General features: G+C 41.0%; 1 protein-coding gene across 1 annotated transcript in view; it reads left to right on the forward strand.

Annotated features, from left to right (window-relative positions):
* Window positions 1–967: 967 nt before the first annotated feature.
* SLC22A15 (solute carrier family 22 member 15) overlaps window positions 968–15,895 on the forward strand; it is a 41,349-nt gene continuing 26,421 nt past the window's right edge. Inside the window, exons 1-2 of the mRNA XM_083813319.1 lie at window positions 968–1,269; window positions 14,021–14,233. Coding sequence (XP_083669445.1) covers window positions 1,183–1,269; window positions 14,021–14,233 — 300 coding nt within the window. The 5' untranslated portion in view covers window positions 968–1,182. The remainder of the gene's footprint in view (window positions 1,270–14,020; window positions 14,234–15,895) is intronic.

Raw genomic sequence — 15,895 nt, forward strand, 5'->3', positions numbered from 1 at the left:
AAAAGCCTCAACAACCTAGGTTGTTGCATGTTCTCAGAACTTATTTTGAATTTGGAATGAAAATGGATAGTTCATGGCCACTTTGCATGAATATTCTCAAGTACTACGCAAATGTATCTATCTCCCTTCCCTTCTCACTCAGTAGAGTTCACTTTCCTTCAAAAATCAGCCTCATTACTTCTAAATGAGAACTTCTCCCACATGTTCACAATGCAGGCTCTCTAAATAAATACTTTCCACAAAACACAGCACAAGTACTACAGTTCATGAAGACACCCATAACAGTGGGTATGCTATGAAGTATAATTACAGAATATCCCATAGTTGAGGCATGTCAAGATACAGGCGCCCTGCATAAATTTACAGGCCTTAAGCAGCGTGCTCTGTGTGGGTACAGCTTCTCAGGCACAGGGCTAACTGTTCAGTGAAGTTGCAAACCCACTGAGCACAGACTGTAACTGAGCTTTTGCTCTTATGAAGAAACTGCATCAGAGCTAAACTGCTGCGTGGAGGCTGCTAGAAAATCGGGAGCCACCCTATTCGCAGGGACCCAGAGCAGTCTCCTCACTAAGCCAGCATGCTGACAGGTCTGTCTTGGTCTCAAGGGGTCCAGCCGTATCGCCCTTCCCTCATCCGCTTCTAGAAAGCTGGGACCAGAGCTGCTGTGCCACACAGGCAGCACCCATCTCCCCAGCACTGTGTCTCCTTGCTGGAGGCAACCCAGCCACCCAAGGCATCCTCCACACTGCCACCCTCATGCTCCCCTCACGGACCCCTCACACCCCACACACCCCCTCATGGACCCCTCAGACTCCCTCACAGACCTGAACCCTCACACGCCCCTCCCCGCCTCCCTCCCGCGGGCAGGCTAATGGCAGCCGGAGGAGCCCGAGCCCCTTCCCTTCCTTCCCTTTCCCTTCCCTTCCCTTCCCTTCCCTTCCCTTCCCTTCCCTTCCCTTCCCTTCCCTTCCCACTCCCCCATCCCCATCTAACTCCCGGAGGCGCGCGTGCGCCAACACTCGCAGCAGCCGCCATGGCCGCTCCCCTCCTCGGCGCATGTGCATGAGCGCCTTCTGCTCCTCCTCCTGCTGCTGCTGCTGCTGCTTCTACCACTGCTTCTAGCACTGCTTCTACCACTGCTGCCGCTGCTCGCCCCGGCCGGGCGCTACGCGGCGCGGCGGGATGGAGGTGGAGGAGGCGTTCCCGCTGGTGGGGCAGATGGGGCCCTACCAGGTGTACCTGTGCGTCCTGCTGGCCGTGCTCCTGCAGGTGAGGGAGGGAGGGAGGGAGGGATTTTTGCGTGCCGGGCTGGGAGGTGGTGGTGGCTGCTGTCACAGGTGCTGCTGCGGTCCGGCACTGCCTGGCTGTAGTGGCCTAGGGTGGTGTTCTACGGGTGGTGCCTTGGTGGAGGAAGGGTTGCAGAGATATAGGTGCTCACTGATGCCTCTGGGTGTAGGAGCTGTCACCTAAAAAGCTGGTAGGCTGCGACTGCTCGTGGTATGTCATCTTGCCTTGACTTTGTCTTCAGCATGTGTCTGTGTTAGGTGTTGGGGCAAGGCTCTGCCTTTCAGGTCTGTGTTCCTACGAGATTCAAAGTGCTTGTAATGTCAGTGATAGAAACAAAATGCTTTGATGATAGAAACAGAGCCCAACATAATAGCATAAATTCAGAGACCTGCGAACCTAGTGATGTGACCTGCTGGCAAGTCCGTCCGTACTTCCTGCTTTGCCTTGTCTTCTTGTCCGTTCCCAAAGCTGTACACGTATTGTATACGTACAATACGTGTATCTTCATACCTTGCCAAAGGGATAAGGTACAGCTTGAATCTGACAAAAGTTCATTTTACTCTATTCTAACTTGTCAAAAACTTGATGGCAGTAAATTCAAGTAGGCTTAGTAATGCTGGATTACTGCCACCGTGGGAACATACCAGCTGCAGGAGGGAAGAGGGGGAGACTTAAAAGCATCCCTCCTGCTGCTGACCAATATCTTCTGGTAATCTACGACTTCCAGTCTTGAGCTGTGAGACTGAAGACGTCTTCTGTCAGCCAAGGGATTGATGGCAGTAGTAAGAAACTTTGTAAGGTGACCAAAAAAACTTCATATGCCCAGTCCTGTCAGCTGGGAATTCTGTACTTGCTTGCTAAGATGATGAATGGCAAAGGCCTCGTAGGTTTCAGTTTCCTTGTACTGTTTTTCCTCTTTTTCCATCCATGATTTAACTTATTTATCCTTTAAAATTAAGCACTGCTTAGAACTTGATGTTCTGGCTGACTGGCAAGATGATATGTATGCTCGCTGAAGTTGAGAGAGCAAGGAAACAATACTTACTTTTTTCCTTCCAGTGGTGGCCATGTTTTGGAGCAAACAGCAACTACAATGAGTGCTCTGTACTCCGAGAGGGTTGGGTAGTGTGGTTCAACTGTCCTGTAACGCCTTTTTTATTTGTTTGCTTTGTAATGGATTAACTTGTATTTCCCATGGCAAAAGTAGACTGAAGTATTTTTGCAAACCACAGAGCAAATTCAGAATATTTTTTTTTGGGGGGGAGGAACGGAACAGGTGTACAGATTTGTTTTTTATAATTCTCAAATTATTTGATCTTTGATTCCCGAACTTTACCAATGAGGATCACCCCCTGGCTGATACAAACTCCTATGCCTGCACAGATGTGAAGCACAGAAAACACTAGGGAATTAGATGTGAAGCTTGTTGTCTTTCAGTCTGTGGGTAGGTTCAGATTTATACCACTGGCTCCTGCTTGGGTGGCTGATTGCTTTCTGTGTTCCTTTATTGGTGCCAGGTTACGTAATGTGTCACTGGGATGTGCTAGAGTAAGTCTGAAGGGAGGTGCCATGGCTGGTGTTAGTCATTTGTCTGATTTATTGTCAAGTTCTGAAGGACAGACACAAAGGTGTAAGTAATGTATTTGGTGTGTGTGATGTGAATTTGGGTAATCATGGGCTCTCAGTGCCTCACAGGCAGCATCTGGCTAGAGGAAGAGAACCCCTGTTAGTCTGTCAGTGCCTCTGCAATGGACTGACTGTTCCAATTGATTGCTTGTTTCCCTGTTCCTTCCTACAAGCTTCCTCAGTTGGCTTGTGGTTTTTGTGTTGCTAGCGTATTTGTAACAAAAATATTTCTACGTTCTTAAAAGTAACAATACCACAGGGTGAAAATTGGTTTTGTCTTCAGTCTGTATCAGATGAAGGGTCTTGACAATGTACTGAACTTAAACTCTATGCTTTCCCTACCCCATAAGATTCCCTGCAGACTTTCTGCTTTCCATGTGGAACTTGTGCTTTTTCATCTCTGGATGTTTCTGATCTATTGACTTCCATACTACTTTGTAGTTCTTTTCCCTCATCTTGCAGTGTTGTTTTTTTTTCCTCTTAAAAACTTCTACAGTGAACTGTGTGTAGCCCTACTGATATGCCCTGGTAAAGCCTTCACGTCTGATCTTTGAATTCAAAATGCAAACATAGTTTAGCTCACAGAATTTCTTTGAGAGGAGTTGTACCAAATGCTGAAGTTTGTATGAGTGAGACTTTCCACATGGCAGTCAGTTTTCACACAGGCTTTAGTGAACTGGTGCTAGACCTGTGGGATAAGCTGACACTGGAAAGAAAACCCTCCAGGTTGCTTGTAGGTGGAAAATTGTCTCTGTGTGTCATCAGTGTAAAATTAGCCTAAGTCTTGTGGGCCACTGTTGTTCAACTTTGCAGGGTATTTGATTTGACTATCTTGCTGATTCTTTTGTTCCTCTACTACCTGCTGCTGTTACTCATTAACTTGTTGGAGCTGTTACTGCATTAAACTGTGTTTGGCTTATTTGCTACCAGCTTAATGAATTTGGAAGATTCTTGGATGTGTTCTGTAGCAGTGGTTGATATCTTTAGAGTGGCATGATGATAGCTAAAGCAGAGAAACATTTTGTTCCAGTATCTATAGAATTACCCAAAGGCCAAACTTATCTGAAGGATATGGGGTTAGGCTAATTGTATGAATTGCAGGCTGCATTAGTCTTGCATTTCTAGTGCACCTTCAAGAGAGTTAGAGGGAGGAATAAAGTGAGCTGATAAGTCTTGGAATACTTACAACTTTACTTTGAACTGAAAGTAGGTTCTTGACACCTACTGATTACTAGAAAAGTGCTCGCTACCTTTTGAAGAACATGTATCCATACGTTATTAAAATGGTGTCTTGTGTTTAGTGTGTAGCAACATTAGACAATCTCACATCTGGATCAGATGCCTAAAGAGTGTACAAGTGTTAAAAAATGTTTATTGCTCTCAATATATGTAGGTGAAGGAGACTTGCATTTGCCAGTGAACCTGAATTTCAAGGTTGCTCAAATCCAATCTGAATCCGAAACAGAAATTGAAGAATGGCAATGTGTTGCGACTATGTCTCTTTTAAAAGGCTTCTTTAAACCTCTTGGAGTTAAAAGGGAGGTCCTATTTGCAAAGCTGAAAAAGGCTTTGTGGAAAGTTGGGTTACATGTGCCTTGCACAGTGATATGAATAATTACCTAGGGTGTTGTTTCTCTCTAGCTTGGAACTATTACTAACTAAAGGGAAGATGGAATAAGAATTAGTGTAGATGAAATTAGTGTAATCAAGTTTCTTGAAGAATACTTTGCCTTAATTTAAAACAAAGTTATTCTTGATGCAGTTGCAGCATGATTAGAATATCATGATGCAGGAAGCTACTCTTTAACCAGCCCATCTGCACAAATGTTCTGAGGGAAAGCATGTACTTGGGCACATAGCTTAAGTAAGGCAAGTTCTTTCTGAATCTTTAGAAATAAGTCAAATGAGCAGTGTCTGGCTCCAGATAGGATACGGATGTGATTACATGCTGAGCATGGCTTAACTCTGTTTCTTGACATAACATTTCTTACTAATTCAGAAGATGAAATACAGGAAGGTGTGGGAGTACACCATCACTCAGCATCTGTAATGACACTAATAAAACCTTGTCAGTGAATTTTTTCAATGCTTGTTTGAGCCAATTATGCTGTTCTTTGAACTATGTGGAACCGGTCATAAACTAATATAGTTTAGTCCCTCCTTGATGAGGCATACTGTTTGGATCATATCTGAATATAAGGCACAAAACAAATCTGAAGTGTAATGAAAAATTTAAAATGAAGGAAAGAATTACACTTGCTAGCATAGGTTGCTGAGGGTGTTCAGGGGCTTCATGACAGATGCTGTTTGCCCAAAGTTACTTGCACTGTAACTTAGACATAGTTCAACTTGAAGAGTCTGTAAGGTATGTAAGCAAGGCAACAGGTATAAAAAAGCTGTATGGAATTGCTGTGTGACATTCCTTCACTTTGATTGCCTCACTATTTGGCTGCTTTTTTTTCTCTTAACATTTATGGGAGAAGTTTTAAGTCCCTTTCTTGGGAAAGCAGTTGCAGAATGTGCGTCAGATGTGTGCAGCCACTTATGTGGAAAAGTGGTTTCAAATGTGGCAATACAAACAGATAAAGTAGAGTCCCAATTTTAATTTCTTGAGGTGAGCTTCTGATTCCCACGTATTTCATACATTTTATCTTAAGAATATGCTTATACTAAAGAATACAAGGACTTCTACTTTCCTTGTGAAAGTGATGAAGGTTTCTAACATAGTTGCAGCTCGGAATATAATGCCTTGGTCTGGTCCTTATTCCTGTTCGGGTGGAAAAATATTTTGGGTGGGCATAAGTACATAAACTAATTATGCTGCAAGACACATTGCTACACATTTAGTTAAGAAATGCTTCTACCTGAAAGTTGGCAGGATGTGTGAGTAAAGACCAGTCCTACTGCTTGCTTCAGCTGGGTGGGGGGACCTTTTATAGGAAAAAAAGGTTGTTATTTGGTCACATGTTGTTTTTTTATTTCGTGTGTAGTGATTTAGATGCTGACTGAGACTTCCCAATGCTTTAGTGGAGTTCTTATCTAGGAGAAGAACCAGAAATATAGTCAAGACTCAGCATGGTCTGTCTTTCTGTAATACTTTCAGATCCTTAACTGTTCCTTAAAAGAAACAGTCACTCATCTCTTCTGATACTACAGCTAGAACTTGAAAACGTGAGTGCAGCTGCTGCAGACACTGCATTATATTCTGCAGAAAGCATGAAATAACAAAGCTGAGTTGTGATCTGCTTTGTTAACAGTGGGGTTCTTAACTCTCAGGTATAATACCAAAGTCTGAAGTCCAGTAACTTCGTCCTCATTGAGTAATGTTAAATTGTGAACTTGATATCATTTTTTCCAAACATAATGCCAAATGGATTGGCGGGAAGTGGGAGTCACAGATACTTTATCAGCTGCCAATATCTGTCTTCCCTCAAGATTTTGTCTTAGTCCAAACCAGTGTATCATCAATACAGCTAAGCTTTAAACATATGCTTATACACGGAATTATGATCAGAGCAACCTTGATGCACAGAAGAAACATGAGCTGTTACTTTAAGAACTTCCCTTCATTAGCTGGATCTTAATTACAAAGCAAGCATAGTTGACCTCATAGTTTTAGGTGGTTCTACATATCATCGCATAGTTCCCAGGTTTTCTTGCTCTTTTAATGATCACTGCATTCACTCTTTGCCACTGAAACCTCATGTTTTTTTATGTATGTTTCCATGTAAACACCTCTGGTCAGCTTTTGCAAACTAATTTACAAGGCTGGCTTCAGTTTCATTGCAGTTCGGTCCTAAAAGTTTCCTGTTCAATGTGTTGTTGAAAGACCTTACCAGCATTCTAGCTGATGGATATAGCAAGAACCGTGAGTTTTGGGAGAAACACCCAGAAGTAAATATCCTGAGGGCATAGAAACAGAAGAAATCAAGCAGGTTGTTATGCCTATTGAAAAACAAAACACAACCAAAAAAAAAAATTGAGTGGATGCTGCCCTACTACAGGCCCGTGACAACAGCAGTAAGTCTAGTAACTCTCCACCTGCCATCACCTACTACAAAAACTATTTTATACCAGTCCCCCAGCTACAGAGGGCATGCTCCTGTGTGGCAATGTTCTCCACAGAGGTGGTCTAATTTTTCTCAGGGGTAAAGATGATGTGATAAGTAACCATGCTGTGTAAAAAGTGAAGGTGTCAGAAGAAACTTGCTCAGGGATGACTTACTCTCGCTGTGGTTGAGTGCTTTGCTTTTGGGATGTCTCTTTAATGGCTGGGAACGGAAGGCGACTGGGAGGCATCATGTCACTGGTGTCTGGCATCTTTCCATGTTTTATTGGATATGGTTTAGGGGGGTTATTAACAATGAAGTTACTGTTACGTGAAATATTTTGTGTGATGGGATGGTAATTAGCTGTGGTGGGAACTGAAACAATCCTGTCTTCTGTTATTAATCAAGATGGCTTTCAGCCTGGCAAATTCTGTTGGAACAGTCAGTCTAGCTGGTCCGTCCTCTGAACACCTTCAGAAGACAAGCCTGGGAGTTATCATAGACAGTTCTACTGGATAGCAAAGATTATGGATTAAATATATTTACTTTATGACCCACTAGTTCCCTTTCCTTCTTCCCTGCCCTTATGTACACACACTCTCTAATCTTCCCATGTTTTGTAGACAATAAATTTGCAGTGTTTTTCCACTAGCAAGCCACATCATCTTTGCTTTCCTCACCGCTCTCTTCATTTTACAGAGTCTGATTTCCTTTTCTTTCAGGTGATTTAACTGGTAGATGTGTTGTTGGACTCAGAATAATTGTTTCCAGTTTGCACATGATTGTTTCTCTTTATTTGACCAAAATAAAGGTCTGTGCGCTCAAATGCTTTTATTAAAAGAAAAATATGGAAGTAGTTAACATAGTGACTTGGACTTATAGGTCACATAGTGGTTCATGTGCACTGATTCCCGTAAGTAAAATCTCTACTCTTTGCAAGCAGCAGCTCAGTGGACTGGAGGCCCTTTGGAGGAATAGCATCTGTTCTCTAGGTTTAGTCTGTTTACAGTCTGATCTCTGACTAGGTTTGAGAGGGAGTCAGGTCTTCTGTCACCAATACTTAACCTGGGTAAACATTGTATTTGTGTTTGGTTGTTTTCCTAATCCTGGTGGGCTTGGGAGGAAGGGTGTTTAGAATTTGCCTTGCAAGGCACAGTGAAGCTTTTGAGATCCTGGGGCAGGGAAAGCTGAGAGGAGTTCTATCCCTGGCTTATTCCAGCTTCCTATTTGTGGCATGCTGTTCAATTATTGGTGTGTTAAAATATAGATATGAGAGAAAGACATGAGCTTTTAAATCTCTTTGAATTTTGCAGGCCCCCTACAGACTTTCCACTGAAGATATTAAATCCTTCCACAGTAAATTTAAGACTGCTGACACTTCGGTGTTTCTTAATTATTTTTCACGGAGCTTCTTTAAAAGTAATTCAGGGACTTCTGAGGCCTGTGGACTGGAAATTGGAAATCACTGGCTTAGGCAGTTCCACCACAAGGTTGGAAAAGCTACTCTTTCATTTCTGGAAATCACGTTGCTCTGAAGTAGCACTAAAACCAAGGCTCTTTTTAAATTAAAAAGCACTTATCCTCAGGCAAGTCCTTAAAATGATTAAATGAATGAAAGCAGATGATACAAATGTCAGCAGTGTCTTTTAATCTGAATCCTTAAATAGCAAAAACTTCTGAAATGATCAGTGTATGCTTTTAATTGCATCTTTTTACAGAGTTAAATGCTCTAGTCATTTGGTAAAGAGGAAGTCCAGGCGCAGCCAAGGATGTGCTCTTTGCATAGCCTTAAAGTGCGCTGTTTGTGAGACCAAGATGCTCACCCGTGCTTTGGCAGTGTCCCAAATCAGTATGCTGAGAAAGGTGAGAGCCTTGATCTCTTCTGCTGCTGGCTCTGACTGAGACGTGTTGATTGCCAAAGCAGGCTGGGAGATCCGGAGAGAAAAAGGGACCAAGATGAAGTGCAGATGGAAGAATGATCTTGCTTGTGGAAGCGGGGCTAAGCTCTGACACCTGCCAGCTCACAAGTCCTGCCTCTTCACTAGCGGTTGCTGGCTTCCCCTTCACGTAATCCCGTTGTGTCATTGAGACAGTTCAGTCCTGGGCTGGTACGTAGTCTATTCCTAACCTGGAATAGGAACCTCTGCCACCTTTTTGCCTCCTTCTCCTGTAAGTCCTTCTTTATGTAACAGTGCAGTGGCACTTCTAAGGGGTTGTAGATGAAGCTGTGTAGCTGGTGTTCAGATGCGGAGTTTTGGCACTTGATTGCGCACTAATACAATTTAACTTTACTTCTGCCCAAATAGGAAGACACGAGAGTGTTTATAGTGCTCTTCATAATTTTGGTTGCCAGTTCTTGTTTTTCAGCTTGGTTCTTTAACTTAGCCATGTGTGAATGTTTAGAGAACTGCAGGGTTTTATGTGGATATTCTAACAAGGCACAAAAGCTTTCTTTCTGCCTTCTGTTTTTAAAGGCAGAAAAATAACACTTTGATACCACAACTTCCAGTTTTCTCCTTCGTGTTCAGAGACCTGTCAACATATGATGCAAGGTTTGCTCTATTTCCTTTGCAGAGGGGATCCAGTCAGAGCAGTGGCGAGTCCTGTGCCAGCCCTCTGAGCTGCAGCATATGAGCCCACGCTAGATAGGTATGCTTGCCTTTGTAGTGTTGTACGTCATCCAGCATGCTGTGAAAATGCAAATGCTTTAGGCTATGCTGCCTCAAACTGTTCTGGAAGCGGTTCTGGCCTCTTGTTTTTGGCCTGCCAGTGTGCATTCAACTGCTGTGTGGTTCAGAGATTTGGCAAACCTGTCACCAAGCTTGAAGCTTCGCAGGGCAAGACTGAGTTTTTTTTCTGGCTGGTGTACTTCCTTTATCAGTGCTTCATCAGAAGCACTGTAGCACTCGGTTCTCCAACCAAGGTTTCCAACAAATTCCAGGTCTCCTTAGTGTCATGTTTATTGTCTGTACTTCCTGTGCTGTTTTGGAAAAAAATGTATTTATGGTCATCTTTAATGTTCCTTTTGTAGGTAGCGTTCTAGATGTTAGTTTATTCAAGGGAGTGGTGTGGCCCAGTCGGGGAGTCTATAGAGGTCTTTCAAATCCTGTAAGCTGTGTCATCTGTCTCTGAGTAAATCCTGTAGGTAATTGTCTTGCAAGATTTTGCTACAGTACAAGACTGACAGATGACTCTTTAGCAGAAAACTTGTCATCTGTGTATCTGTAGTACTATGGGGAAATCTAGCTTGCAGGTTGTAATAGCAACCTGTCACTGAAGGTAAATTTTTTTTGGTTACGTTTTTCATGAGGAGTGTTTCTTATCAGAGTGGATTTGGAGTTGTTAAGTGTCTGAGAGATTACATTGTGTTCTTCTGCACATGGTTCTTCTTCATTTTGTAAATACAAGGGGACCTTTCCTTGTAGTGTGCTTTTTCTCTTACTCTACTACCAAGAGAGGAAAGCTGTTTTGATAGAAGAGCATGTTGTCAGTGTAAGATAATAACTTCGCAACAGGAAGATGCTTTTAGGGTTCTTCTACACAAAAAAAAAAAAAAATCTGGAAAAAAAAAAAAAACAACACGTGAATTAAAAGGCAAATTGCCCTTTTTGGAATAACTCAGAGCAGATGAGATCATCAGGCTTTCAAAAATAAGGTGGCCCTCCAGCTTTTCAGCTGCTTGTACTGTGTTCAGTAGAAATGACTTTAGCCCAAAAATGTTAATTTCTTCATCATAGGCTTTTACCAGATCAAGGTCATTCATTATTCCTTCTAAATTTCTGCCTTCCCCTTAAGGTGCAGTTTTAATGTTTTTGTATTTGAAAGGTCAGAAGCTAGTGGCTTGCTCATTGTTTTGTTCAGCAGTGAATGCTTCAGCTGATACTTGCATAGAATGTCTAGCCAGGTTGTGAATAGCTGGTGAGCTGATTAAGAAGTGCTTTCAAACTTTATAGTAGAATTTAAGTTGTGCTTTTGTTCTTTGTCTGTGCTTTATAATGGATAAATTAGATTTAAGTTTCTTAAATGATTTTTGGCATTCATCATGAATGAAGCTGTTTAAGCTTTCTTTCCTCCCCCATGCTAGTTGTGTTAGAGATTCTACTTTTTTTTTCTTCAAAATCATTCATTAGGAAAATTAACATTGAGAAAGCTAGTCAAGAGATTGCAGGCAACTCTATTAATATTAATTTTAAAATTTTAAGTTAAACTGTTAATGAAGTAGCAGTAAACGAATGACTAAAATTCCCTTTACTTAGCCAAGAAAGTGAAAGTAGCAAAGAAAGCAAAAACTTACAGGTTATTATGTTGTCTTTTAGTACATCTCCATACATCACAGATTTCTAATCTACACAAACTATGAAGTTTTAACCTACAAAGAATAGAAACAAACAGAAGAAACTTGAAACTAACAAAACTTGGCTCTTTCTCATCTGTGACTATGAGCCGCCACCTCTTCCCCCTGTGCTTGGTGTTCATCTTGATTAATGCAGATCAGTGCATGGAATTCTGTGGGGAGCTGTTAGCATCCACGTACAGCTAATTAATATGGCGTATCAATAGCAGGTATTAATTAAACGACACGTAAATTTGACTTGTACTATGTATTTGCCACAGTACACACAGTATAATGTAACCATTTTACACCTTAAGTTGTTATAAAATGCTATCAAAACAGAATAAAGTATTATGTATTGATCACCAGTCTAAATAACTGTGTTACTGCTAAGCACCAGCATTTAGTGCTCTTAAGAGGGGAACCCCCAGATTCATTTTTTTTAAAAAAGCTTCCTTTTATTTCAGTGTTAAAATTATATTTTTGTTCTTGTATTATTATTCTTTTGTTACATATTTAATATAAAAATGTAATATTTTGTTATTGTATTATTGTTCTTTGTAAGCTTCAATATTTTTTGTTCTTCGTAAGCTTCAAGTTTGCGTGGTCATGTTCTTAATACCAATTCTAGAAAACGTTTCTGGTCTTTTGAATTGTAAATAAGCTGGGATTGGGGAAGGCTGTGTGGTGTGTTTTTTTCCTGCTTTGCAACAAAATTAAGAGGATTTACTATACCTGTTAGCCAAAGTAAAAGGCAAATGATCACTAGAAAAATCAGTCTCTTCACAGCAGTGACTTCATTGAACATGAATATAGAAAAAGTAGTGTTTGATAACATCAAAGCATGTCACCATCTCAGAATATTTTTCTGATTCAGCATATTAATTGAAAGTGTTTCTGTTGTTTTTTCCTTGCTTGCTGCGCTGCTAGGATGCTTAAGGCTGATTTTTTTATTAAAAAAAATATGATGTTCTTTGTGTGCCTGCAATAATTTATTTTTCAATTTATTCTTCTGTAGCTGGGGTGGGCTTCACTTGGAGCAAAAATGAAAAGTGTTCAGCTTTCTTTCCCTAAACCAAATGCCTTGAAGACTTCATTTCCTGAACTACTTCAAAAATGTTTATTATTTCAGAAGACAAAAACAAGGATGTTACCAGTTAGTCCTGACATGGAATTGTCTGCATGAGTCAGAATACAGGAATGCACCAGAGATCATGACCTGTAATTCTCATTTCTCACTTATTTCAGACTGTTCCTGAAGTCTTGAGAGTACCGTATCCACATAACCCTAGCAACATATCCACTCAGCTTTTTCACTCCATCTTCCTCATGTAATCTTAGGCATTGCCCTCTTTTTCAGATGAGGTCTTTCACTTTTCATCATCTGTTTAGAAGTTGTTCTTTAGTTTAAATAATATTATTAACAGATTGTGTCTTTTTCTTCCAAATCCCTTTCGATTTTCATTTATTTTATCCTAAAAAAGGAAGGAGAATGAACTCTTGAAGCTTTTGCCTTCGAGCACTGCAGTAGCAGTTTATCATGTGGAACACAAAGGAGCTGATGGAAATAAAATACTTATGTAATAACTCAGATCTTGAATATTTATTGATCCTATCTACATTCTCCTCAGTTCTGAATATTATTTGTGTAGCAGCCCTGTGAGAGGCTACGCTTCCAAGAGGCATGCTCTTTCCAAGAATACACCGAGGAGGTGCTGGTAGCAGAGCAAGGGCTATATTCAGAAGGAGGTAGCTGAAGCGGAGTTTGAGGAATGGTAATGAATGTCATGGTGGCTTGACAGATTTTTTTTCATGAAGGCAATTGGCAAGAGAAACAAGATCCTTTTTTGTCATGAGCTACAGCGATGAGTTATTAAGGGCATGAGACAAGAGGCAGATTTATTTGGGGAATGGCAGAGGTCTTTGATTTGTTGCCATCAACTCCTTTTGTCTGTTAGGAGACTTTTTACCATGGGTTTTCTGTGGCAAAACTCATAGTACCTCTGTGTTCAAAGAGGTCTAAAACCATGGGTTTTAAGATGAAGTTGTAATGTTCTAGATTGTTAAAGCAGTGGCCTGTGAATGTTCTTCTGGACAAACACCAGTGACCCTACTCCATGCCAGGTTTAAAACATCTGGGTTTCCAGCAGTTTTATTTATATTTTCCCTAAACAAAGCCAGCTGTTAATTTCTGAATATAGGCCTTGTGCGGGTATGTAATATATATTAAAAAGGTATCTGCACGTTTGCATGTGTCTCTATTGATAGTAAAACAGGTTCACAGGAAAAAATAACTTTGGTAAAAGTGGAAATATAAAATGCTGAGGAAATCTATTTTAAATATCAAATTAAAGAAATGAACAACACAGGTGGAAGGAGAGAATAAAACATTAAAATACATGCATTGAAGACTTTGCATTAACAACTCTTCCTTCAGCCAGGTGCTGCACTTGCTATGTGTGGAAGTTGGGGGGTGTCAGTAATGAAATTTCCTTTTTCTCAAATAATCCGCAGATTAAAAAGTGCAAGAACCACTGTGTTGCAAGAGCCACTGTGTTGAAGTTGTGACTTCATGATTTGAGATATTAGACAGAGACTATACATGACCGTATTGGTAGAAAGAGTCCTATTTCATGTTTTCTTTAGATACCATTTTGATCCAACTGTAAAGGAAGCATTGCTTGGGTGTACACTTAGCATCTGTGTTTTTTGTCTTTCACTTCAGCTCTATGTGGCCACTGAAGCCATCCTCATTGCACTGGTGGGGGCAACTCCTCCTTACCGCTGGGATCTCGAAGAGCTCTCGGCTAACCAGAGCCATAGCAACCAGTCAGCGAGCGAGCAGAGGGCCTTTGGGGAATGGCTTCTGACCGCCAATGGCAGCGAGGTTCACAAGCACGTACACTTCAGCAGCAGCTTCACATCAATAGTCTCTGAGGTAAGTCTGGATCGTGTTTTGCTGCCTCGTGTTTAAGTAGTAAATGGCACTGGGGGAGTATGGGGCAAGCTGGCGGTACTGCTGCTTCTCTCTCCCATACTAGTGCATGCTTTAATTAGCAAATGAAACAGGTGCTACCTCCGGGTAGAGAACAGGTAACCTATTCATATCCTTACTGGCAACAAAAGCTACCTTTTGTTTTGCAGTGCAGATGTTGACCAATGCTCTGCTCCAAAAGTACCTGCCTTCTCCACATGGGAGATGCCTGTTGGGTCTTGTAGCCTGGTTCCACAATTGAGCTGGAATCATGTAGTTGTACTAACGTGTTCAAAGTCCTGTGTGTATCTCGAGCTCTTTCTGGCCACCTTCTGCAATTTCCTTGGTAAGAAAGGAAATGCATCCATCATGCAATTAGCAAGCAGTAGAGAAACTGGAGAAGAAACGACTTCTGTTTCTTTGCTGTTCCAGGTATGAGGGAGGACATCGGCAGTGGGGAGCAAGATGGACAAAGCAATTGCATACATTATATCCCAAAACAGGCTTTAGCTTTATCAGTGCTTTGTAAGTGTCCTCTTTCATGGTCTAGCCACAGTCTCTAAAGGAATGATTCCAGCTTCCACACTGTTGTGTTCAAAACTTCCCATTCCTGCGGCCTTGAGTATTTATTAATGCCATTCGTCTGCACAGGAGCCCTATCTGTCTGCAGCTGTTACAAGACCTGGATTTAGCACTATACAGCTGAGTCAAGCAGAGCACTACTTGATAATTCATGGCTATTGACCAAATGCATTAATACTGCTTGAATTAGTCCTGTAAAGTACTTAATGTTATTGGTTATGAGCATATTAATAAAAACTGGCAGTTTGGGAATAGTACCAAGCAATTGTATACAACAGGCATGCCTTCTTATTCTGGTAATAAAGTGGATATGAGTACTTATGACACTATTGAACTTAAAGTCCTGATGGACAGTAGCTTTTCTTTAAGCATAACTTAAAGCTAACTGTCAAAAAGGTTTTAAAATCTTTTCTGGGCTTTTCCTGGTTTGCTTTTACTTGCTCCAAGAATTGTTTATTCTCTTAAACTTGACAAGTGAGACATGTTCATGGAGCCTAGAAGTGGCTTAGGATATAAATTTTGTGAAGATACCTATGTGTTTTAGTTGCAAAGGTAAGAAATGCAGGTAAAGAACAAAGTTTACTTGAAAAATACAAAATTAAAAAAGTATATCTCATGATATCTGGTACCTTAAAGAACTTCAAAGCAGAATCTGAACTTTTCAGTAAAGGCCCATGTGTATAAAAATCCTGTTGCCTCTCCTGTATCCCATGACTACGATACAGTTTGTTCAAAAATCTAACTGTATGCATGGTACATTTGAAAACTGACTTAACTATGAAGTTCTTGGTGTATTTTTTCCAAAACAATCTGAAGTTGTTTTGGGGATTTCTGATTGCTAAGCGATTTCCATACTGACAGAGAAGTTTCCTCTGCATTTGAGGAGGATATTTTTAATGCTTACTTTGTGGCATCACTTAGTAGTAACTTGACTATTGCAGAAGTGCTCTGAAAAATATTTTGATGTAAACAGATGCATCGTATTTCTTTTTTTCAGGAGAGAGGCCTCAAGTCCTTTGAAGGGCTTCTTAGTCACTGAGATTA

Source organism: Anser anser (genome assembly GCF_964211835.1).
Source record: "Anser anser genome assembly, chromosome: 1".
Lineage (NCBI taxonomy): Eukaryota > Metazoa > Chordata > Aves > Anseriformes > Anatidae > Anser > Anser anser.